This window comes from Clinocottus analis, unplaced genomic scaffold (genome assembly GCF_023055335.1).
Source record: "Clinocottus analis isolate CAN_PGR_092001 unplaced genomic scaffold, fCliAna1.0.p SCAF_37, whole genome shotgun sequence".
NCBI classification, from domain to species: Eukaryota; Metazoa; Chordata; class Actinopteri; order Perciformes; family Cottidae; genus Clinocottus; species Clinocottus analis.
Genome location: NW_027176120.1, coordinates 152300 through 177420, shown reverse-complemented (window position 1 = coordinate 177420; position 25121 = coordinate 152300). Strand labels below are relative to the sequence as shown.

The 25121-nt window shown below is 49.7% G+C and overlaps 1 protein-coding gene across 3 annotated transcripts in view; it reads left to right on the top strand.

Annotated features, from left to right (window-relative positions):
• Positions 1 to 25121, top strand: part of LOC137799636 (microtubule-associated serine/threonine-protein kinase 1-like) — a 61712-nt gene that overhangs the window by 31085 nt on the left and 5506 nt on the right. For all 3 annotated transcript variants that reach the window (XM_068596454.1, XM_068596453.1, XM_068596452.1), the window contains 16 exons: positions 1654 to 1814; positions 3659 to 3734; positions 5202 to 5411; positions 5479 to 5580; positions 8684 to 8816; positions 13827 to 13885; positions 14008 to 14084; positions 14707 to 14915; positions 16197 to 16335; positions 17207 to 17339; positions 18386 to 18551; positions 19974 to 20075; positions 21184 to 21306; positions 21408 to 21517; positions 23333 to 23496; positions 24852 to 25096. In XM_068596454.1, the coding sequence (XP_068452555.1) occupies positions 1654 to 1814; positions 3659 to 3734; positions 5202 to 5411; positions 5479 to 5580; positions 8684 to 8816; positions 13827 to 13885; positions 14008 to 14084; positions 14707 to 14915; positions 16197 to 16335; positions 17207 to 17339; positions 18386 to 18551; positions 19974 to 20075; positions 21184 to 21306; positions 21408 to 21517; positions 23333 to 23496; positions 24852 to 25096 (2209 nt within the window). The remainder of the gene's footprint in view (positions 1 to 1653; positions 1815 to 3658; positions 3735 to 5201; positions 5412 to 5478; positions 5581 to 8683; positions 8817 to 13826; positions 13886 to 14007; positions 14085 to 14706; positions 14916 to 16196; positions 16336 to 17206; positions 17340 to 18385; positions 18552 to 19973; positions 20076 to 21183; positions 21307 to 21407; positions 21518 to 23332; positions 23497 to 24851; positions 25097 to 25121) is intronic.

Below are 25121 nucleotides of genomic sequence, written 5' to 3'. Positions count from 1 at the left end.
ACGCGCCTCCTTCACAGCGCCGATAGACTCATTGATCTCTTTTTGCCGGTCGATGAGTTGAAAGACGGCGGCCTCGGTCCCACCGGCCGCCTCCACCCGCCTCCACCCGCCTCCACCAGGTTTCAGCGCTCTGCTGGTTCTTACACGGGCCATTACTCGCTTGATTAGTTACAGCAGGAGCCTTGCATACTGAACAGAGCAGATGAAAGGAGGAGATGAGTGTGTGTGTGTGTGTGTGTGTGTGTGTTACATGAAGGTGTAGATAAGAACCAAATGTATGCAGGAAAGTGGAGGAAACACACGGATAGAAGCTGGAGGAGGTGGAGAGGTAAAAGGCGACGGGGTGAAGGCAACACTTGAACATCACGTACGACACGGGGATAATTTCCCTTTTTCTGGATGTCTGTGAGGTGATGAACTCTGCAGCTGATTGGCTGCTTCGACACACACACACACACACACACACACACACACACACACACACACACACACACACAGTTTCACACCAGAGCAAGGCCATGTTCCTCAAATGAAGCATGGAGCTTCTACACGTGAAGCAGCTGTGCACCATCTATTGCAGTGACATACTGAATATTAAAACAAATTAATTGGTGAACAGACCATTATTTTTAATAATAATGAGACACAGAAATGCAAATAATGATTGAATTTGGAAAAAAAGGATGCTTCAAACATGTTTATTTTTAGGGAAAACATACAGAAACTAGTTCCACAGTCAGTTCTACCGTGTGGGAGGAAACGCTAGAAACAGTCACGTTACACTCGTATGATTGTGTTAGTACATAAATATGTGCAAATAAAAGCTAGGCATGAAGAGATGACGGAACTGTTGAAGCTCACTGACAGATCATGCATCCACCGTCATCAACAAATAACTCCTGATGATGATGACGATGATGATGAAGACTCTCTAAAAGTACATTTCCTCTGACTTGCCGCGCTTCTCTTCAGTCAGAGTGACTCAGAGGCGACTGCTCACCAGTACACAAGCACGAGGAGTGAGACGGATATCACAGGGTTTTTAATTAAATGTTGTGTCTATGACACATCCCTCACATCCTGTGGCATGTGCCTCAGTCCGCTGACCCTCTGCGTCTCCAAGGAGCTGCTTAATTGATTATTAATTGATTGAACCGGACTGCATTCACGACATGCTTTCCTGCAGCTTGCGGGCGACCTGAACGCAGCCTCTCATGGATCTTTGCTGCAGGAATCCTTGCGTGGCCACTGGAGACGTGTTCATTAAGCCTCCCATTGATCCAGGCTGCTCTTTCCTCCTCCTGCTCTGGAGAGAAGCGTTTTGTTTAAAGCCGTTTAACCCCCCAGTCAACTTGAGGTGGAGTGACTCTTTCATTCCCTGCAGTCTTTTTGCTCTTCAGTCCACATCGTTGTGTTTTGTCCTCCTACACTAACTCCTTCTGGATATTTTTCTCTTTTGTTTTTTTAAGTGAGTCGCTTTTTAGTTTCAGCTCTTTCCACCCACTCACAGTACACTTTGTGCTTTCTTCTTTCTTCTCTTCTCGTCGCCGCGTCGATGAAGGTGCTCTTTGGTATCTTCGTCGTCCTCTCTTCGTTTTACCTGTAAACTATTCATTAACCTCGTCTCCCGTTCGCTGGTCTCTCTCTCTGCAGTCGTCCAGCTCGTCCCAGGAGCGCCTGCACCAGCTGCCCTTCCAGCCGACCATGGACGAGCTGCACTTCCTGTCCAAGCACTTCGGCAGCACCGAGAGCATCACGGACGACGACGGGGGCCGGCGCTCGCCGCACGTCCGCCCTCGCTCGCGAAGCCTCAGGTGAGAGCGAGCGCGCATGCCGGGGTCACGGGCGAAAGAACGGGAGCAACTTGGCACCGGGTCAACTTCCCCATGTGCGATTCCTCCCTGAGAGAAGGAGGACGATGCACTGAGATGCTTTTCTAGGAGGAAGTCGCTGACGCAACAGAAACGTTGCGCTGGGACATTTTTCTGCTCATGCAAAACGTTCAGGATTCATTGTTCATTGGGCTTGTTTTGACTCCAGAAGGCGGTGCCAACGTTGTACACAGCCTTTGTTTTGCAGAAGCAGTTGATTTGTGGAGATTGTTCGGTGAAGAGGGAATAAACAAGGGCAATCAAAATGCATCATGTCAAGCTTACATGAAAGGACATTAGGCTGCCCTTTAATATTATGAATGGGAAAATGAGTGTGCAGGAACAACTTCAATCTGCCTTGAAGGAGATGCAGAGGCTCTCAATCTCTTATCTGGAGCACCAGCCTTTGTCTTGGATAATTCACCTGCTATTGTGTGTGCTCCATTATGTTCTTGTCAGGACTGTTGGATGCTTCATTTTCTGCAGCGGCGAGGAGAGACGCTGTTCTTTACCTCTTCATTTCACTGAAGAAGACGTATGCTTTCATTTCTGAATGAGGCTGATTGAAAACACTGCTCATGTAAATCTACATTTACATTAGTGCATAATACTGTGTGTGGTTTATTATCACTCATTAGCAAACAGTAGAGGAAGTATTCAGATCCTTTTACTAAGTACCACACTGTAAAATACTCCATTACAAGTAGAAGTACTGCAAAATTCACTAGAAGGCTGTGTGAAATAAATGTAAGTAGTACTTGAAGTATCCAACGTATATATCACATTGGAGTATAACTTACTCGCAAACTGCATTTTTATGTTGGAATACATCAAAGTGGAGCCAATATTAATGAAGAATAAGTCTCATGAAAAGACCAAAACCAATAATAAATGGACGCTGCTAGTTAAGTATCATGTATGTACATTGCATTAACGCATTGTGGAATTAGCAAGCTAGCTAACTAACTAGCGTACAGCTGGCGAGTTAGCTAGCTTGCTAATCCCACCGTGTGTTTTTCTACGCTCTAACAAGAAGCAGTAACTTTTAAACAAGTTGTTACTCCTCTGGCTCATCACTGCTCTTTCAGTGCGTTTCTCTAGTTTAAACTGCAGTTAGCTCACAACAGTCTAATGGCGCTGGTACACATAAAAATGGCCGCCACCATGACCGTCCTGCTGCTAATCTATTTCTCTACCTCCACCACTAGTTTTGGATCGGTATCAGTCCGCCCTGCAGGTCTTTGAGCCTCTCCAGAGCGCAGCAGGTTCTCCATTAGCGGAGGTCTCTGGCGCACGCCGCCTCCAACCACGCCCGTTATAGCCTCGACGCGTCACCACTTATCAGTATGCACTTTTCATGTTAAGCTTCATGCCCTAGATAATCTCCCGTCTTGTGACTTCAGTTTACAGAAAGCCTTTATTGTGCACCTTGACATGCCTCATTATTTCTATTCATAGCTCATCTTTTCCACTGGAAGTCTTCTCCCAACAGGCTTTTGTGAATTCACTGCTGTTTGAGGGTTTTTTTTAATCTGCCACATGTTGATTTTGTGTGCAGGAAAGTGTACTTGTGTTGATATATTTGTGCCTGTCTGGCGTCCGTACCCCACGCGGTGCACAGGATCCATTAGAGGAACCGAGTGTGCTGAATCTCAGATGGCTGGATTTGCATAATGTCCAGACAGGATGGACGTTCTTCCTTCATTCAAGTGAAAAACACAGAGTTGCGTCTCTGATTTCCTCCGTCGGCGCCGCTCATCACGCTGCTGCTCTGTGTCTCCCTGCAGCCCGGGGCGCTCGCCATCCTGCTACGACAATGAAATAGTGATGATGAACCATGTCTACAAGGAGCGCTTCCCCAAGGTCAGCCCCACGCGAACACAGAGGTTACACACGTGTAACCTCTGCGTCCGTGCACACGCCAAACACACGCAGACAGTCTGCATGCAGACAGCGGACTCTTCTGTTGCATAACGACACAGGATGTGTTCATTATTTGTAACGGCTGGTACCAGAACTTTTCCCTGAACATCAAGTAAACAACGCTATCAATCAGAGACAGCTGATGTGTTTACATAGGAAGCGAAGGGACCCAGTTTTTAAAGATAACAAAGCATCCCGACCCAGATCACACCGAGCCTTCTCTGGACCTCGAGAGAAACAAACTTTCATGATAGTTTTTCCTCAAATTTCCACTTTCCTTTATATTTTACCTTGAACAGATAAAGCAGAAGCGTTTTAAAACGATAAATAACAACTTTGTTTTATGCATTTGTTAGAGAAAACCTCTGTGTGTGTGTTGCATACTTTGTAAATGTCATAACACACATAAATACATTCAGGTGGAGTTAGCAGACGGACCGCGAGCCTTTTCACACAAGAGTCAATGTCGTGAGCGTGAGCTGCAACTATCAGAACAGCACTTGAAGGTGTCCTGCAGATATAAACCTTGAATAAAAGACGATGGCAGAAATCCATCCGGCGACCTTCCCGAGGCCCTCCTGTGGGTCGTGACCCAGTCTTTAGAAATGAGCGATGGATCCCGTCCCGGTTTTCGCTCCCGACCACACGGCCTTTGTTGTTTGTCGTCCGCGCTGAGCCTGCTGCACAACGCTGTCATCTCTGAGTCTCTCGTTACCGTCGGAGAGGCTCGCCGCTCTCCTCTGACCTCCGTCATAACGACGGCGCTCGGTGGGGAGGGGATTTGATCCCACCGCTCTCGGTGAGCCGCTGACACCGCGGTGACCTGCTGGAGGCCGTCCACGCCTGAGACGCTCGACCCGACCGATGAGTCACTGATCGTGAGCACAAAATCAATTAAGTCCGTACGTTTGCCCCCGGGGGCGTAATCTAACCACGAGCTAACCTCCTCTGAGCCGCCTGCTCGGATTATATGCCAGGAGGTAAACACACAACGTTATGTCTGAGAGAAACCACTGTTGTCTATGAAGAGTGAAATGTACGTCACACACACACACACACACACTCACACCATCATGTGCTCATTCACCAGTGGCAGTAATGCATTGTGAAGCAGCGCTAACAAGGCTTCACACACACAATTGCACACTTTAAGGACAGCGAATAAAAGCTCATCACATGCATCCTCGCCGCCATCATGAGGAGGTTAATTAGCAGTTGCATACCTGAAATAGCTGTTTGTTTGCATCGATTAACAGCTGTACAACACACACACGTTTGGATTGTGCACCACGGCTGACGCCTCAGCGACGGCAGGTGTTGCTGATGCGTCGGCCGCGGAAAACCTTTCGGTCCTGGCAACAAGAGACGTAGCGACTGACTGCTAACCGCCATCTTGTCCTCCGTCAGGCCACGGCTCAGATGGAGGAGCGGCTGGCGGAGTTCATCCACAACTACTGCCCGGAGAGCGTGCTGCCGCTGGCCGACGGCGTCCTCAGCTTCATCCACCACCAGGTGGAGGAGCTGTCCAGGGACTGCCTGACCAAGTCGCGCGAGGGCCTCATCACCAGCGTCTACTTCTGTGAGCTGCAGGAGAACCTGGAGAAGCTGCTGAACGACGTGAGTCCAGCGCCGCGAACAAACAATATGGCCGCCGACACACGACTGACCCCCGTCTGTCTCGCAGGCCTACGAGCGCTCCGAGAGTCCGGAGCTCACCTTCGTCATCGAGCTGGTAAAAAAGCTGTTCATCATCATATCTCGTCCAGCCCGGCTCCTCGAGTGTCTGGTGAGTCGACGTCTCCGAGATGCTTTTAATCCTCAATGTTTTGCTTCAAAGAGGCTGACCTCAGAGAAGAACCTTTCACATTGTATTAGTTTTAATACATATGTCTTTTATAATCATTATTAAGGGATAGAGGATAAAGGGGATTGATTTATTTATTTATACGCTCCATGAAAACATACCTGGATGCAATCTTTTTAAAAACAGAGACAAGGTGTGCCCACTTTAAAATGTAGAAACAATCAACTTAAATTACGGCAAATTAGCAACACAAATGTCGACCCAACGCTGGTACACAACTACCCATTGTGCCCTCGAGCTTTAACTCCATTGCTGCCAAACAGAAAGAATAAATTAGTAAATATCGTTGAATCAGGAGATACTTACTTATGGATCACATTTTAATAGAGAAAGTCTTTAGCGACTCCATCCTGTAGCAGGATGATGGAGGGGAAGTGATGCTGAGGGCAGATGAGGCTGAATCCTCCTGGAGTCCAGACACTGATGATGATGATGATGGTGATGAAGGGAGTTGATGGATGAGGAGCACGTGATGCTGACTGGAGGTGATGAAGGGTGGAGGAGGGTCGCACCCGGTTTTGAGCTGAAATGACAACAGAGAGGAGCATAAAGTTTGACAGCAGCGACGTGATCGGCTGCAGGGAAACTGAATCCGGTTGCTTCGTTTCAAGTGACGTCCTACAGTCAGCTGATCGCAGGGAGGAATAGCGAGCGAGAGATTATGAATGAAAAGGAGTGTTTAGAGAGAATATTCTCATAATACCCGCTCGAGTATTTCAGTCATCAGAGTCTTTTGAGTTTTTTTGAGCCTTTTCTCACACGAGAAGGTGACGAGTCCCATTTAGAGTACAATATATTGGCCGTAAGGCAGAGTGTGCTTGAGGGCGGGGCTACTGGTGATTGACAGGTCGATACCAAGGCGTCTGGGTGTCGTCTGTGTTTTTATCTCACAGCTTTTGAACCCTCTCACGCTGGCGTTTAACTTCATCAAAGTTCACGGGAACATTTGCGTCGGTTTTACTCGGCTCCGCCCTCGGCTCCGCCCTCTGGTGTCACGTCTGGTTGCAAACAACCAAGATGGCGAACCGGAGGCCTCGAAAGCGTCCGGGTGACTCCGCCCACTCGCAGTCTGTGCTGCAAACGAGCCCGTTCATGAGCAGAGAGTCTGTGGTGCTGTCGCCTCAGCACCAGGGTTTTACTCTCGACTTCCTTTTTGCAGCTGTGCACATTCACGTCCCCTCTTTGCTGCTCAGGTGCACCGGCTCCCAGTGAATACTCACCTTCAGCATTCTCTCCTGTGGATTTGAATGTGCGAATGTATTAGGCAGCAGAGGTCCTTGTGTTATTTTATTACAGCGTTGTCATCAGACACGCTGCACATCTCAGTAGCGGCAGAAGAGCACGAGGATCTTTTTTCTCTTCTTTACCTCCAGGAGGTGGATGGGGGGTCGGGCCGGAGGCGGCGAGGACTTCAGATCCTCGCCGCCTCCGGGTCCAGAGAGGAAGAGACTCGCACACAGATAACATGTCGTCCTGTATGAAGGCAGATTTGTGTCTTTTTTTACCCGAGCAAATTTCTAGTTTGTGAGTAAATCATCTCCGAATCTTTGCTCTCAATTTAAAAAAAAAAGCTCTAATAATAAAGAAATAAAACGCTCTAAAAAAAGTAAAATATTATCTAAAAAAAAAAATGCTCTCAAAACTAAAATTTGCTCTCCAAAAAAAAACTTCCCTAACGTAAAATACACACTTGATCCTACAAATGTGTCTCTGGTACTCCAAAGATGACGAGGGGACAAGTTGAGAGCGCAGGTTTTTTCTTGAAAACGTAGTTTTTTTTGTGTGTGCGCAGTTTTTTTTGGGAGAGCAGTTTTTTTTTGAGAGGATTTTTTTTTTTTTAGAGAGCAAATTTCTTTTTGAGAGCATTTAAAAAAAAAAAATCGCAATTTTTTTTAATTGAGAGCAAAGATTTGGAGATAATTTACCTACAGACAAGAAATTTGCTCGTGTGAAAAAGACACAAATCTGCCTTCATGGTCCTGCAGATTCATTTAGCATTCAAGTCAGCGGCCAGTTGAGATTTGGTGAAAATGTCACACAGACAGTCGGCTTGGAGGGATATTATCCCTGAGCCGAGCGAGCTATCAGAGAGGCAGGTTAACTCTCTCTCTCTCTCTCTCTCTCTCTCTCTCTCTCTCTCTCTCTCTCTCTCTCTCTTTCCGGTCGAGAGGAGCAGATATGAGAGAGCAGGCGAGGAAGGAAATGATCCCGGCTGCCCCGGGCGCCGCTTTCTAATCAAAATGTTATTCCACCAACAGGAATGAAACAGAATCCCACAGGACGCCACGAGAGACTGTTTCATTTGTGGAGGAGGGAAAAAAAAGACAGTTTCAAGAAAGCAATTTGAAGTTGTGAGGTGTATTAACACTGATTGGGTTTGTGTAACGGCCCCGTAGCGCAGCCTGGGCAGGAGTTTGTGAGGTAAATTTTCCGTTTTGGGGATTATAAATTGTGCACACCTGGAATTACCGAAATGCATTCATGAGAGGTGACACGATTAAATTTCACTTCGGTCATCACGTTGTTATTTCTCTCTCTCTCGAGGACGTTAGACATCACGGTTCATTATCGTGATTTATTGTGGAACTTTTCTCTTTTAACGTCTCGTTTTCCACCGATTCCGGATTTTTGTCGCTGGAGCAGATATTTTGCAGTCTGAAAAAATAAGACGGCAATGAAAGAAACCTCAGCCCCCGAATGCTTCCCTCTTGGTCTCAGGGGAAAATGTGTGTGTGGGAGGATTAATGAAATCTTCCCACACACACATCAAACACTTCAGTCCTACCGAGTGTTGATTTTCAAGTCGCAATCATCCGGCGTGGACAGACGGCTGATTGGAGCCGTGAGAGTTCACTTCCAGAGACGACGTGTCCTCCATGTGTGAAACCTGCCTGGAGGTGGCGCTGTGCTGTTAGGTGAAATGAGCAGCGATGACGTCACCGCATCTGCAGCCGTGACCGTTTAAGCCTCATTTATATTTCCGTTGCCTTTCTTCGGTGCTTAAATGTTCCTCCTCCGTCGACAGGAGTTCAACCCTGAGGAGTTTTACCATCTGCTGGAGGCGGCGGAGGACCACGCCAAGGAGGGCCAGCTGATGAAGGCCGACATCCCCCGATACATCATCAGCCAGTTGGGCCTGACCAGAGACCCGCTGGAGGGTGAGAGACGCAGAGGACGACGCTGGTGGTTTTACTTGTTTACAGGCTGAGGAAGCAAAGAAATGACCTCGCGATGAAATCAAACACACAAACCACATCAACACAAAAACACGTACAGGAAGAGTTAACGAAGAGACTCCATGGCAACATCTCATCTGTTAGACGATCGTGATTATGCCACAAATTAGTGAATTAAAAGAATAATTAACGTTGATTTACAATCATTCCTACACTGTACACTTATACTGACATTTAAACGTTTAGGGTCAATTAGAAATCCCCTTATTTTTCAAAGAAAAGCTCAGTTTTTTCATGAAGATAACAGTAAATGAGTCATAAATCCCCTCTGTACATTGTTAATGTGGTGAAAGACTATTCTAGGTGTGAACGTCTGGTTCTTCATGAAATATCTACATCGTGTATAGAGGCCCATTTCCAGCAGCTATCAGTGTTCTGATGGTACATTGTGTTTGATCATGGCCTTAGAAGACTAATGGAGGATAGAAAACCCTTGAAAACCCTTGTGATGATGTCACACAGCTGAAAACAGCTCTGCTGGTGAGAGAAGCTCTAAAACTGTTCTTCCTTTGAGCTGGTTGAGGATCTGGAGCTTCACATTTGTGGGTTCATGAACTCTCAAAATGTCCAGAAGAAGAGAACGTTCATGTGAAACTCTGCAGTCTGTTCTTGATCTAGAAGTGAAGGATGTTCATGAGGGAACTTGAGGAGGAACTGAACATGTGTCTGTGTGACCTCAAGCTTCTGAACGTTAACGTCCTTCCAGACAATAAAGTCAGCGAGGCGGCGTCGTCGTCTCAGTGTCAGACTTTGATCGTCGTCCAATTGCTCCAAAGATATCGAGACATTTCCAATCGTCAAACTGTTTCCCAGACTTGTGTCTGGTGTTCCTGGAGGTGTTTGAGATGTCGCACCCAACAGCAACATTAGATGAGACGCGAGTGGGCATGGCGATCCAAAGCCTCCATCAGCTCTAAGTAATGTTCACTTGTTCTTCCTCGGAACAAATTGATTGATGTTTATGTATGATCCATGAGGAGAGCACATGGACACACGGTGCTGAGCTGCATCTCACACAGCTTCAGGCTCCCAGCTGTTCTTCTATGTGACATCACCTCCTCCTTCAGAGACGGCAGCAGGTGTGCGTGGCTCTCTAAGGGTTTCCTATCGATCGGCTCCTCCGGTTGTTCAGCCTCAGGACGTACGAGATGAGGCCGGCCCGGATCATTAGCTGGCTGCCGGCGCGGCGCCGTCTTCCATTAATCATCCCGTCTCTTCTTCATCTCTGCTCGCTGCTCCTCGTCCATCAGGAGCCGTTCATCAGCCGATGGGTTCGGTGACCCTGAGCGACTCCTCCCGGTGACCTTCGGCCGTTCTCTTTGCTTGAGTCGTGATGAACGCGCCTGCCGGCCGTCTCTCCGCTCGCAATCTGCCACTCGGTATCTCCATCTTGCACTTTTCCTTTTGCGCCCACGCCGTCATCGCGTCGACACGAAGCCGCTCGCACGCCTTCGCACTTCCCTTTTTCTCGGCTCCTCACGGAGGCCCGCCGTCCACATCGGTTGTTTTTCAGCGACGTACGCGAGCGTCAAGCTCAGTGAGTTTTATTACACACGAAGCTAATGTCCACGCAGCGGCTACGCTAACGCTTTGCAAAGTGAATTATCAGTCAATTATTTCCCTGCTTCCACAAAACACCTTCCAGAAGCTGTCACACAGACTGGACACTGGAAAGTAGCCGCCAGGGGGAAGGAGACAGAGGAAGGAGACAGAGGGAAGGAGACAGGGGGAAGGAGACAGAGGAAGGAGACAGAGGAAGGAGACAGGGGGAAGGAGACAGGGGGAAGGAGACAGGGGGGAAGGAGACAGAGGAAGGAGACAGAGGGAAGGAGACAGGGGGAAGGAGACAGGGGGGAAGGAGACAGAGGAAGGAGACAGAGGGAAGGAGACAGGGGGAAGGAGACAGGGGGGAAGGAGACAGAGGGAAGGAGACAGGGGGGAAGGAGACAGAGGAAGGAGACAGAGGGAAGGAGACAGGGGGAAGGAGACATGAGAGAAGGAGACAGAGGGAAGGAGACAGGGGGAAGGAGACAGGGGGGAAGGAGACAGGGGGGAAGGAGACAGAGGAAGGAGACAGAGGGAAGGAGACAGAGGAAGGAGACAGAGGGGAAGGAGACAGAGGAAGGAGACAGAGGGAAGGAGACAGGGGGAAGGAGACAGGGGGGAAGGAGACAGGGGGGAAGGAGACAGAGGAAGGAGACAGAGGGAAGGAGACAGAGGGAAGGAGACAGAGGGGAAGGAGACAGAGGAAGGAGACAGAGGGAAGGAGACAGGGGGAAGGAGACAGGGGGGAAGGAGACAGGGGGGAAGGAGACAGAGGAAGGAGACAGAGGGAAGGAGACAGGGGGAAGGAGACAGAGGAAGGAGACAGAGGGAAGGAGACAGAGGAAGGAGACAGAGGGAAGGAGACAGGGGGAAGGAGACACGGGGAAGGAGACAGGGGGAAGGAGACAGGGGGGAAGGAGACAGAGGAAGGAGACAGAGGGAAGGAGACAGGGGGAAGGAGACAGGGGGGAAGGAGACAGAGGAAGGAGACAGAGGGAAGGAGACAGGGGGGAAGGAGACAGAGGAAGGAGACAGAGGGAAGGAGACAGGGGGAAGGAGACAGGGGGGAAGGAGACAGAGGGAAGGAGACAGAGGGAAGGAGACAGGGGGGAAGGAGACAGAGGAAGGAGACAGAGGGAAGGAGACAGGGGGGAAGGAGACAGAGGAAGGAGACAGAGGGAAGGAGACAGGGGGGAAGGAGACAGAGGAAGGAGACAGAGGGAAGGAGACAGGGGGAAGGAGACATGAGAGAAGGAGACAGGGGGAAGGAGACAGGGGGAAGGCGACAGAGGAAGGAGACAGGGGGAAGGAGACAGGGGGGAAGGAGACAGAGGAAGGAGACAGGGGGAAGGAGACAGGGGGGAAGGAGACAGAGGGAAGGAGACAGAGGGAAGGAGACAGGGGGAAGGAGACAGAGGGAAGGAGACAGGGGAAAGGAGACATGGGGGAAGGAGACAGGAGGAGGAGACAGGGAAGGAGACATGGGGAAGGAGACATGGGGAAGGAGACATTGGGAAGGAGACAGGGGGAAGGAGACATTGGGAAGGAGACAGGGGGAAGGAGACAGAGGGAAGGAGACAGGAGGAAGGAGACAGAGGAAGGAGACAGAGGGAAGGAGACACGGGGGAAGGAGACAGAGGGAAGGAGACAGGGGGAAGGAGACACAGGGAAGGAGACAGGGGAAAGGAGACATGGGGGAAGGAGACATGGGGAAGGAGACATGGGGAAGGAGACAGGGGGAAGGAAACGGGGGAAAGAGACATGGGGAAAGAGACAGAGGGAAGGAGACAAAGGGAAGGAGACAGGGGAAGGAGACAGGGGGAAGGAGACAGGGGGAAGGAGACAGGGGGGAAGGAGACAGGGGGGAAGGAGACAGAGGAAGGAGACAGAGGGAAGGAGACAGAGGAAGGAGACAGAGGGGAAGGAGACAGAGGAAGGAGACAGAGGGAAGGAGACAGGGGGAAGGAGACAGGGGGGAAGGAGACAGGGGGGAAGGAGACAGAGGAAGGAGACAGAGGGAAGGAGACAGAGGGAAGGAGACAGAGGGGAAGGAGACAGAGGAAGGAGACAGAGGGAAGGAGACAGAGGGAAGGAGACAGGGGGGAAGGAGACAGGGGGGAAGGAGACAGGGGGGAAGGGGACAGAGGAAGGAGACAGAGGGAAGGAGACAGGGGGAAGGAGACAGGGGGGAAGGAGACAGAGGAAGGAGACAGAGGGAAGGAGACAGAGGGAAGGAGACAGGGGGAAGGAGACAGAGGGAAGGAGACACGGGGAAGGAGACAGGGGGAAGGAGACAGGGGGGAAGGAGACAGAGGAAGGAGACAGAGGGAAGGAGACAGGGGGAAGGAGACAGGGGGGAAGGAGACAGAGGAAGGAGACAGAGGGAAGGAGACAGGGGGGAAGGAGACAGAGGAAGGAGACAGAGGGAAGGAGACAGGGGGAAGGAGACAGAGGGAAGGAGACAGAGGGAAGGAGACAGGGGGGAAGGAGACAGAGGAAGGAGACAGAGGGAAGGAGACAGGGGGGAAGGAGACAGAGGAAGGAGACAGAGGGAAGGAGACAGGGGGGAAGGAGACAGAGGAAGGAGACAGAGGGAAGGAGACAGGGGGAAGGAGACATGAGAGAAGGAGACAGGGGGAAGGAGACAGGGGGAAGGCGACAGAGGAAGGAGACAGGGGGAAGGAGACAGGGGGGAAGGAGACAGAGGAAGGAGACAGGGGGAAGGAGACAGGGGGGAAGGAGACAGAGGGAAGGAGACAGAGGGAAGGAGACAGGGGGAAGGAGACAGAGGGAAGGAGACAGGGGAAAGGAGACATGGGGGAAGGAGACAGGAGGAGGAGACAGGGAAGGAGACATGGGGAAGGAGACATGGGGAAGGAGACAGGGGGAAGGAGACATTGGGAAGGAGACAGGGGGAAGGAGACATTGGGAAGGAGACAGGGGGAAGGAGACAGAGGGAAGGAGACAGGAGGAAGGAGACAGAGGAAGGAGACAGAGGGAAGGAGACAGGGGGGAAGGAGACAGAGGGAAGGAGACAGGGGGAAGGAGACACAGGGAAGGAGACAGGGGAAAGGAGACATGGGGGAAGGAGACATGGGGAAGGAGACATGGGGAAGGAGACAGGGGGAAGGAAACGGGGGAAAGAGACATGGGGAAAGAGACAGAGGGAAGGAGACAAAGGGAAGGAGACAGGGGAAGGAGACAGGGGGAAGGAGACAGGGGGGAAGGAGACAGGAGGAAGGAGACGGCACAAAGCGAGGGGGTCGGACGCTGAAGGAGGAGAATGAATGAGGAGACGCTCTTCAGCTTTCTCTCTGTGATCATCCGTTTTCTCTCAGATCTTCAGTTCTTCTTCTGTCGTCGGCTCTAACTATCGTCTCTCTACAGAAATCAGCGGCTACGACAGTGAAGGTCCACACACTCCAGAGACCGACGACTCTGCAGAGGTGAGGAGCGAACACACACACACACACACACACACACACACACGGACATTACATCACCAAAGACACGTGGACATTTGTACATTTCATTTTCATTTTGATGTGGAGTTTGATTGTGTCACCAGGGCAAAGGGAGAACCTTCAAGCCACCGAGTGAAGAAGACTTTCAGAGCATCAAGCTGATCAGCAACGGGGCTTATGGGTAAGCGATGGATTCAAACCCTTTGACTCCTCATCAGATAGAAATATAGAAATATCAGGAACAAATCTGAGGACAGGGAGAGTTTTCAAGGCCAACAGACCGACGAAGCCTGAAGTTAGACGAGGAAGCCTGCAGGATGAAGAAGCAGGAAACATCTGCCATGTGCTGTCAACTATTTCTATATTTTACACACAAAATGTACCTTTTCTCCTGAGATGATATAATTGTGTGCATGTAACATAATATTACTGTTAAGTGTTATATTTTTCCTGTTTGCGCCGCGGTCAGTGAGCTGGAATGACTCCAGACCCCCGGACTCCACGCGTTGAGGTTTCCTCTGGCGAGACGCTGAACCCCCGAACTGCTGATCGTGCGTTTGTTGAGTGTTTCTGGCTGCTGGAGAGCAGCCGGCTCCTCGTGTCTCAGCATCCGCCACCAGCACTGAGAACACTGGTGATGGATTGTGTGTTTTCAGCATGAAGTCTGCTGTTCAACTCTTGAGCGACCATTGGGCCTTCCAGCAGCGTCGCATGTGACCTCACCCTGCTTTCTCTGCTCCACCTGGGCACCACGAGTCCCTCCAGGTCTCACTCCCTCCTCTCCTGTCTCGCCTTCTCTCCAGCGCCGTCTACCTGGTGCGGCACCGAGAGACGCGCCAGCGCTTCGCCATGAAGAAGATCAACAAGCAGAACCTGATCCTGAGGAACCAGATCCAGCAGGCGTTCGTGGAGAGGGACATCCTCACCTTCGCCGAGAACCCGTTCGTCGTCTCCATGTTCTGCTCCTTCGAGACGCGGAGGCATCTGTGCATGGTCATGGAGTACGTCGAGGGTGAGGGGATCCCGCTTTAGGATGTGGTTTCACTGAGGGGGGCTCCACCTGAAAGGTGTTTCATGATCCATGAGATTCTCTTTGTTCCGTTAGCTGTTCCCCTTTTTCGCTGTCAGGCGTCTGAGGAAACGTTATGTAACTTTGGATGAAAGCGTCAGCTGCTTCTCCCGAACAGCCGGCGATTATTTTATCCGCTCGCGCTCAGGAAAACGAAAGTAATACGCCGGAGACTCTTATTTCATTATCACTATGATTCTGAAAGTCGAACAAGGGCAGCACGCGCAGGACATTGAGGGCGGCACTGAGGCATGATGGGTAGTTTGAGTGAAACGCTTTAAATGGATCACAAGCCAAAAGAAACGAGGAACACTGTGACTGTGACTAGGGTTGCAAAATTCCGGGAATATTCAAAGTTGGAAACTTTCCACGTGAATTAACGGGAATTAACTGGAAATTTGGGGTTAATTTAACTGTATTTATCTTGTCATAAGCAGACATGCACGCAAACATTGATAATACAACTTTTAAAAATTACATTTTTGACCTATTTTGACATTTTGTGAGTAGAACTTTATTCTTTCATTGAACAACGAAAACATGAACGTTGAATAAAAAAAGGTGTATTCCGTACGATCACCACTCCCCAACACAAATTTCTTTCTTTAGTGTTTTTCCCTGAATCCTTTCAGGTCTAAATGTTTTCTTCCTGGACCTACATGAACTAGTTCAGTTCATAGTTCAACATTTTGAACTAAGTTCACAGCTTCAAAAAATGAACTAGTTCAGTTATTTTGTTCAATATGTTGCAGCTGTAATTTAAATCTCTGGCTGCAGTACCGCTCTTGGCCTCTACACAACTCGGCGCTGTCACACTCTCCAGGCATCGAGCTGAAACGTTCAGACGCAACACTGATGACAAAAACGTTAAAAACAACAGAATGTTTTATGTTTATGTTTCTGCAGACGATGTTCAACCAGCTGATTCAGGGTCCAGCTGAGCTCGGCCTGCAGAGTCTTGTTCTCAACTACATTTAACTTCCCTGTTATATGCTTTTGCAAAAAAATGGACGCACATTTTTTTTTTTCAAAATTCCCGTGGAAAGTTTCCGGAAAGTTTCTGGAAATTTACCGGAAACTTTCCGCCCCTTTGCAACCCTACTGTGACTCACATACTGAGACGTTTGTCTGGATAGTTTTCATTCGACATGTCTCCAGCAGGATCGCTGCCCTTCCTGAATCCTCGCCGCTTCAGCCCTCCCTCGTGTGCTTCTGTGTTCTCAGGCGGGGACTGCGCCACTTTGCTGAAGAACATCGGGGCTCTGCCCGTGGAGCTGGCGAGGATGTACTTCGCTGAGACCGTTTTAGCTCTGGAATACCTGCACAACTACGGCATCGTGCATCGAGACCTCAAACCTGACAAGTGAGTTCACAGCTGCACCGATCCATTAAAAAAAACATATACATACATATATATATATATATATATATATATATATATATATATGTCTCAGTCATCTCAACCGCCTGGTTCCCATCAGCAGACAGTTATCAGCGAGCGGAGCGTGCAGGATCCCTCCGGATCCCTCCGGATCTGGAAAGTGAAGCCAATGAGGAAGTTAAATCCTTTAATCTGCATTCTTTCTAACGGCCAGCAGGGGGCGACTGCTCTGGTTTGCAAAAAGAAAAACGTAGGATTGTTTAGAAGTAGGATGAGAAAATGTACTCCACTTCTTACTTTCATCAGGGAACACTGTAAACATTAGTTTATGAGGGAAATAATCTATTCATGCTGTTTTAAAATTGGCTGGTGTCCACATTGCTATAAGTGAAGGAGAAGTGTTTGGCACACTCCTTTGAAATGGGACATATATATATATAAATATAGATGAAGTATTCATGGTCTAATGCAGCCGTCATGACCCGGGTAGCACTGGTAAAAGTCTTTGCTTGTAGGTTGAGGTGATGTAATGGACATTTAGCCTCGTGGCTACGGATGCTAACAGGCCAACATGTCTGAATGCCTCGGCTGCCGCTCAGAAAGAGGAGGCATGTCTTCCTCCCCCTCAGGTCTGCTCCACTGCCTCTTCTTGCTCCCGTGCACTGAGCTCGGTTAGTGTCAGTTCATTTATGTCAGCAAACAGACGCAGCCAGAGAAGTGCACCGCGACCCTCCGGGGACGAGAGTCCATCTCGGCCTCCATGTTTGGTTCCTTTGTGCGTTCGTCCGCAGCGCGCCGCTCTCACCTGTCCAATGCGCCACAATCTAATGTCTGTTTTCTCCCTCCAAACCAGTCTCCTGATCACCTCCATGGGGCACATCAAGCTGACTGACTTCGGCCTGTCGAAGATGGGGCTGATGAGCCTCACCACCAACCTGTACGAGGGACACATTGAGAAGGACGCCAGAGAGTTCCTGGACAAGCAGGTACGGCACCTGTCCGCGAGCGGCGGCGCGTCTCAGAGCCTCGAACAGCACAGCAGCACTTCACCCGTCACATTGTGAAGGAGCAAGGCGGCATTTCATAATCGGCGTTTGTCACAGTGAGACGGGATGTTTGGCAGCGGCATGAGCAGCAACCTGCCAAGTCCTCTGGCGGAAAACAAGGATCCTCAAAGCGATGACGCCGCGTTGCAGCGCTTCTGTGAAGCGTTAATCATCTCCCATCTCCTTCACAACAACCGCTTTTTAGCAATTATGCTTATTGTTTACGCTCAGAATGAAGTCAGGCGGCTCTGCCGGCTGGAAGCCGGCGTCTGCTGTTTCTGCCAGTAATCAGCTCTCATCTGAAACAGACCAGAGGGTCTGTGTTCCTCATCCACTCACTCATGATGTCATCTGAAGTGCACATATGCTTTGTATTCACTCATGTGATTATGAGAGACGAGCATGTTCTCCATGAGGAAGTGAATGCTTTCTGCTGTCCTGCCTCTACTGTCAAAGGGTTGTTTGCTTGACTTCAGCTGCCACACTGAGCGTTTCAATCACACCATTCAAAAAGAGACGTTTGTTTTCACTGTTTTTAGTTACTAATGCATGAAAAGGAAGCTGTGCTGCATCCGTGTCTGCATGGACGAGGCGCCTGTTGACTTCATCGTGGAGACACAGAGGCAGAACCAGGACTGAATGGATGGAAACCACTTCTCTTGATTTGGATGAACAGCGTTTTAAAGTCACCTTCCTCCTCTCGTCGTCACTTCACTTGGATGTTTGACCTAAAACAGACTTCTTGTGCTATTGCACATTCATCATTTCTTTTAACGAGGGATGAGGGAGAGGAACAACTATATCAAAGACAAACTACTATGCAGAGCAGAGCATGTTTCATCATATCTGAAGGAGCCATTGCTAGAGAGTTTAGAGGAAATTTGCAGTGATGTAATTTGGTGACAGCGGGATTTTGTGAAGCAGCTTCAATCCATCTTTCTTTCCTTCTCCTCCTTCTGGCTCCGCCCCCTCTCGCCATCGCTCAGGTGTGCGGCACTCCGGAGTACATCGCCCCCGAGGTGATCCTGCGTCAGGGCTATGGGAAGCCGGTGGACTGGTGGGCCATGGGCATCATCCTCTACGAGTTCCTGGTGGGCTGCGTGCCGTTCTTTGGAGACACTCCAGAGGAGCTGTTTGGACAGGTGATCACAGGTGAGACCGGATGGATGGATGGATGGATGGATGGATGGATGGATGGATGGATGGATGGATGGATGGATGGATGGATGGATGGATGGATGGATGGATGGATGGATGGATGGATGGATGGATGGATGGATGGATGGATGGATGGATGGATGGATGGATGGATGGATGGATGGATGGATGGATGGATGGATGGATGGATGGATGGATGGATGGATGGATGGATGGATGGATGGATGGATGGATGGATGGATGGATGGATGGATGGATGGATGGATGGATGGATGGATGGATGGATGGATGGATGGATGGATGGATGGATGGATGGATGGATGGATGGATGGATGGATGGATGGATGGATGGATGGATGGATGGATGGATGGATGGATGGATGGATGGATGGATGGATGGATGGATGGATGGATGGATGGATGGATGGATGGATGGATGGATGGATGGATGGATGGATGGATGGATGGATGGATGGATGGATGGATGGATGGATGGATGGATGGATGGATGGATGGATGGATGGATGGATGGATGGATGGATGGATGGATGGATGGATGGATGGATGGATGGATGGATGGATGGATGGATGGATGGATGGATGGATGGATGGATGGATGGATGGATGGATGGATGGATGGATGGATGGATGGATGGATGGATGGATGGATGGATGGATGGATGGATGGATGGATGGATGGATGGATGGATGGATGGATGGATGGATGGATGGATGGATGGATGGATGGATGGATGGATGGATGGATGGATGGATGGATGGATGGATGGATGGATGGATGGATGGATGGATGGATGGATGGATGGATGGATGGATGGATGGATGGATGGATGGATGGATGGATGGATGGATGGATGGATGGATGGATGGATGGATGGATGGATGGATGGATGGATGGATGGATGGATGGATGGATGGATGGATGGATGGATGGATGGATGGATGGATGGATGGATGGATGGATGGATGGATGGATGGATGGATGGATGGATGGATGGATGGATGGATGGATGGATGGATGGATGGATGGATGGATGGATGGATGGATGGATGGATGGATGGATGGATGGATGGATGGATGGATGGATGGATGGATGGATGGATGGATGGATGGATGGATGGATGGATGGATGGATGGATGGATGGATGGATGGATGGATGGATGGATGGATGGATGGATGGATGGATGGATGGATGGATGGATGGATGGATGGATGGATGGATGGATGGATGGATGGATGGATGGATGGATGGATGGATGGATGGATGGATGGATGGATGGATGGATGGATGGATGGATGGATGGATGGATGGATGGATGGATGGATGGATGGATGGATGGATGGATGGATGGATGTTCCCGTCACGTCGACCTTCTGCTCTGGTTGTCTCCACCAGACAACATAGTTTGGCCAGACGGCGATGACGCTCTACCTGCAGACGCCCAGGACCTGATCTCTGCGCTGCTGCAGACCAACCCGCTCATGAGGCTGGGCACAGGTACGGCTTCCACCTGCGATGCGTTAATGTTGATTCATTTAATCTCTCTCTGACTACACACACAATGTGTTGCTGTGTAAACATGTGGACTGTAATTAAACATCACCTTCATAATCACACGCGAGTAAACCTGCTGCAGGCGTCACGGCTTCAGCCTTGCGAAGCGTTTTACGATTGTTTTTCTTCATCTACTCTACAATGCATGAAAGGACGTGATGTGTGTGAGACAATGAAGCGATGACATTCAGTGCGGTTACATGGATTCGAATAACTGGCTTAGTCCGACTAAAATCGAATTATCCAGTTCATGTAAACACCTTTATTCGAATAACTGCGGTCCGACTACGATCCGATTAACACCCCTGGATAACTCGATTCGATTCGATTGATAATTCGAATAACGCTGCATGTATACGCTGAATCGGATCGGAACTGGACAATGCGTTTGTGCGCATGCTCAAGATCCCGCCGCCTCCTCCCTCCCTCCCTCCCAGGTCGTGACCCGGAAGTCGAAAGAGACGATAAGTTGTCACGGCCGGCAGAAACAAACAAACGTAAAAGTCGGGTTACGAGCCGATAGTACCTTCGGTGGGTGTCTCTGCTAGCCCCCCTGATGTAGCCAGCTAGCGCTGCTGCTAGTTCCCTGTTTGCTCTGCGCTAGCTCCCCGACAACCACCGAAGCTAGCGGGGTTCTCTCCATTATGAAGAGTGAAGAGGTCAAGCGGAGATGGCTGTATCACCACTACATGTAATGAAAACAGCGCCACCTGTCGTATCGGATATGACATGCATTCGGCCAATGATTCGATTTATTCACTGCCATGTATATTCGGATAACAGCAGTTGCCCCGAGAGAGAGCATAGTCCGACTAAAGCAAGATTCGAATTATTACCAGCATGTAAACGCACTGACAGTGGACAGACATGGACGTAAACTGCAGCACGACTTCTTGTCAGAGGCGAACAACCACGAGGCGGAAATTCTAGTTTTTAAATACTTCATAATAATCCAGATAATGATAATATCAGGAATACGTCTCTTCCGCGATGTCGGCCCGCTTGTTGTGTTCTGAACGAGGCCGGCGGGCGGCGGCGTTTGTGCCTGCAGGCGGCGCGTTCGAGGTGAAGCAGCACTCGTTCTTCACGGAGCTGGACTGGAACAGTTTGCTGAGGCAGAAGGCCGAGTTCATCCCTCACCTGGAGTCCGAGGAGGACACCAGCTACTTTGACAGTAGGTTCCTCCGGGGCCGTGAGCCTGTAGCACGCTGCTGCAAACGCTGTTTTAATGTTGCACGGACAACTCGTATATTCTCTCTCTCTCGCCCCCGCCAGCCCGCTCGGACCGGTACCACCACATCAATACGTACGACGAGGACGACACCAATGACGACGAGCCGGTGGAGATCAGACAGTTCTCCTCCTGCTCTCCTCGCTTCAGCAAGGTTTGACTTGTGTTTCTCTTCCAGCCAGAACATCACGTGACTCATCACACCGCGAGGAACACGGACTAAACGCAGGCTGCACCATATTGTGAAAATCACACTATTTCGACATCACAGGAGCCTTTTATACATTTGTCTTTCCTCAATACAGCATATGGGCTTTAAATTATGAAAAGGAGCTTATTGTTGAACGGTTAGCTGCTAGCTGCTAGCATCCACGGCTACTTGGATGCAGGAAGGCCTCGTTCCTCCGTTAATCTACAGACGTTTGATGACGCGGACGCTCTTTCTATGGCCAAGTCTCTTTTAATTATTAATAACTAGTCTCTTTTCATTTTGAGCTGTGACTCTCTCTCTCTCTCTCTCTCTCTCTCTCTCTCTCTCTCTCTCTCTCTCTCTCTCTCTCTCTCTATCTCTCTCGCTCTTTCTCTCTCTCGATCTCTCTTTCTCTCAGAAAATTCGATTTCAATTAAATTTAAGATGTTTTTGAAGTTTGCGGTCGAGGGCTGTTGAAATAAAAAGACACACACACACATTATGGGGTCTGCAGTGAACACACACAAACTGAAACTGAAACTTTACAATCACAATATTGATATTGGAGGGAGAAATGAGAATAAGTAATCAATAATCTAACAAATACAAATAGGACCGTCGTGTAGAAAGGACCTCCACATGTTCTCATTTCTGATTAGGTCCATGTTCAGTGCAGCAGACATGACGTTCTCAAGCCGTTGATGTGTGTGTGTGTGTGTGTGTGTGTGTGTGTGTGTGTGTGTGTGTGTGTGTGTGTGTGAGAGTGTGTGGAGCGGCTTCTTTCCATCTCAGTAAATCTGCCCGTCTGGCTTTAAATGTGGCAAAAGCCAGCGCAGATTCATTTTAATGTATTAATGTGCAGCTGAGATGATTAGCGCAATAATCCATGATGGCAAATTATTCAATTCTTATGAGAGAAAAAAGGAAAGAAATTCCTCGGTTGCAGCTTTTCGATTCATAAAAGACATAAAAGAAGTCGTCCAGCCCGAAGCGCCGATCACACCAGACGCCGATTTAAAAAGTGCAGCCGCTTCAAAAACGCCTCGACAAGAACGCACCGGGCGAAACATCCTGCTGCGCCTGTAGAGCGAAGCCTGCGCACGCAACCTGCTGATGAACTTCATTTACTAAATGGATTCAAGCCGACGTCGCGCTCTTCCTCTTGCTGCGTTGTGGGATGAGGAGGAAAAACAGCGCTCAGGACTTTGGGCTGAGCAGCAGTCAGCTGGAGCGTCTCCTGAGCTTTAGAGTCGTGTTTCCATCTAGAACTGTAAAGCTCTTCGTCATTAAACACCGCTAACATTAGCGCCTCGTCGGAGGGAAGCCATTTTTTTTTGACTTCCCCGCTGTTCACACCGCAGGAAGACAGGAAGGAGTAAAGCCTGTCGCTTCATCCCATTGGCTGCCGTGGCCGAGCGTGACAGTGATGAGCTGAGCGACTCCGCGCCTTGTGCTTAAAAGCTCAGAATATTTTACTTTTAAGTGCACCGAACAAACGCTCGAAAAATGCGCCGCGCAGCGTTTAAAAGGCGTCGTACCAGAGGAACACAACGGTTTAGCTAGCGGCGTGTTTTTGAGAGTCGTCTGGTGTGATCGGCCCCTCAGACCCGCAATCAGGCTTTAGATGTGTCTAGAGGAGGAGTTCCCCTCTGGTCAGACATTCAGGTTTGTTCTCAAACATAACGCGCCACGAGCTGCCGCTCGGCCTCGCCTCCATTCCCCCGGAGCCGCTGATGCTACCTGCTAACAGGAACGAAGGCGCGTCTGTGCCCCCTGCAGGTGTACAGCAGCATGGAGCACCTGTCTCAGCTGGAGCAGAAAGCTTCCAGCTCTGTGTCCCGTCGGGAGCACAAGGGCCCGAGGGAGGACAAGGTGACCAAGAGAGAGAGCCTGGGCAGCTTCAGCATGAGAGACAAGAGCTGGAGGACCGGATCCCCCGAGATGTGAGTGGTGGGCGGGGCCGGTGGGCGGGGCCAGTGGGCGGGGCCGGTCGAGTGGGAGGAGCTCTGCATCCTTCAGGCGGACTCAAGGCGCATCCCCAGTTATGACACCTCTTTAAAAAGAGCTCTGCGCCAGAGTTCACACACACTTCACAGACAGATTTCACCTCGGCAAAGTTTGTGAAGTGGAATCGGATGAATGCTCCATGTGACTCTCGCCGTGCGGCTCTGATGCGTCACTTTAGAATAAATATGCAAATGTGGCTGCTTTTCTTTCTCTAATCCACCGGATCTCTTTCTAATCAAGACAAAAGAATCAGAAGTCGTCCTCAAACTCTTGAACACGTGGTTTAACGCGTCTGTATTTGAACCCTCGATGGTTAACTTGGTTCATACCCGTATGAACCGGATGGTGAGACCGTGCAACACCTTGAATGAAGGCTTTTCAAAAATAGAAATGACCCTGAGATCGAGATTCATTAAACATAATTCTGCTCCGTTGCGTTCGCTGTTTGTGCTTCGAAGCAGCTCACAAACTCCAGACTTCACATTATTATCCGACACATTTCCAACTGAGAGGCAGCGGCTGCATTGCTCCTCACCCCTCCATCCACCTCCATCTCTACGAGGCGTTTCAGTCTCCCCTCATTCACATGTCAAATCCAATCCTTCATTTATTTATGTTCTGCATTCATAGTGGTTAGAAAATGTGATGAAGGCGGCTCATCACTTTTTACCTTTCCTATTGGATCTTATCCCTCAGCATCTCAACAGCTATGATTACTTTTTGGCTACAGCTCATTACATTTATTCATTTCTTTAATTAAAGGAGCTTGTAAACCCACAAAAGGTTATTTTATACTCAGTCAAAACGCAGGGTGTGTGCTCTTGAGCAAAGCTATTGAACATCCATGTTTTATAGCGAGCATCTTTTCAAAGTTGCAACAAAAAACCTGCTAAATGCAGCGTAATGTCCGTGCGGTAATATACATAATTCATGTAATGGACAGGGCTGATCTGAATCTGCTGTGTAATATACAGAACACAGTATGGACACAGGGAGGAAGATGCTGAGATGCAGAACGCACAGTAGAGATGAAGGGGAAGTGGATGGTGGCGTGTCGGTGCCGAGGGGAACTGAAGCTTTTTTTATCGCGAAAATTATGAATATCCGAACACGCCGTCCTCCAGATTGAATTCTAATTACTTTGCCGTTCACTTTTCCTCCCGCTCATCATCACGTTTCATGACTAAACACAGATTAAATAACTTCCCCGTGTCGACGGGTTCTCACGGACAAGACGCCGTTTTGTCTTTTCTGATCCGACTCTTGTCTTCCGCGTCCTTCCTTCTTTCAGGAAGCGCCTCTCTTGTTCAGAGTCTCTCTACATGGAGGGGGACGCCAGCCCTCCCCTCGGCGCTCGCCGCCGCTTCTCGGCCCTGATGGACACGCACCGCTTCGCCTCGCCGCTCGACGGCGAGCCGGACTTCCTGTCCCGCCAGGCTCCCCTGAGGGTCCGAGGGACCTCGCTGGACGGGACCAGCGTCCCCTCGCCGAGCCTCCTGGAGCAGAGGAACGGCCTGAAGGAGCTCAACGGGGCAGGTAGGAGATGACGAAGCAACCTGCG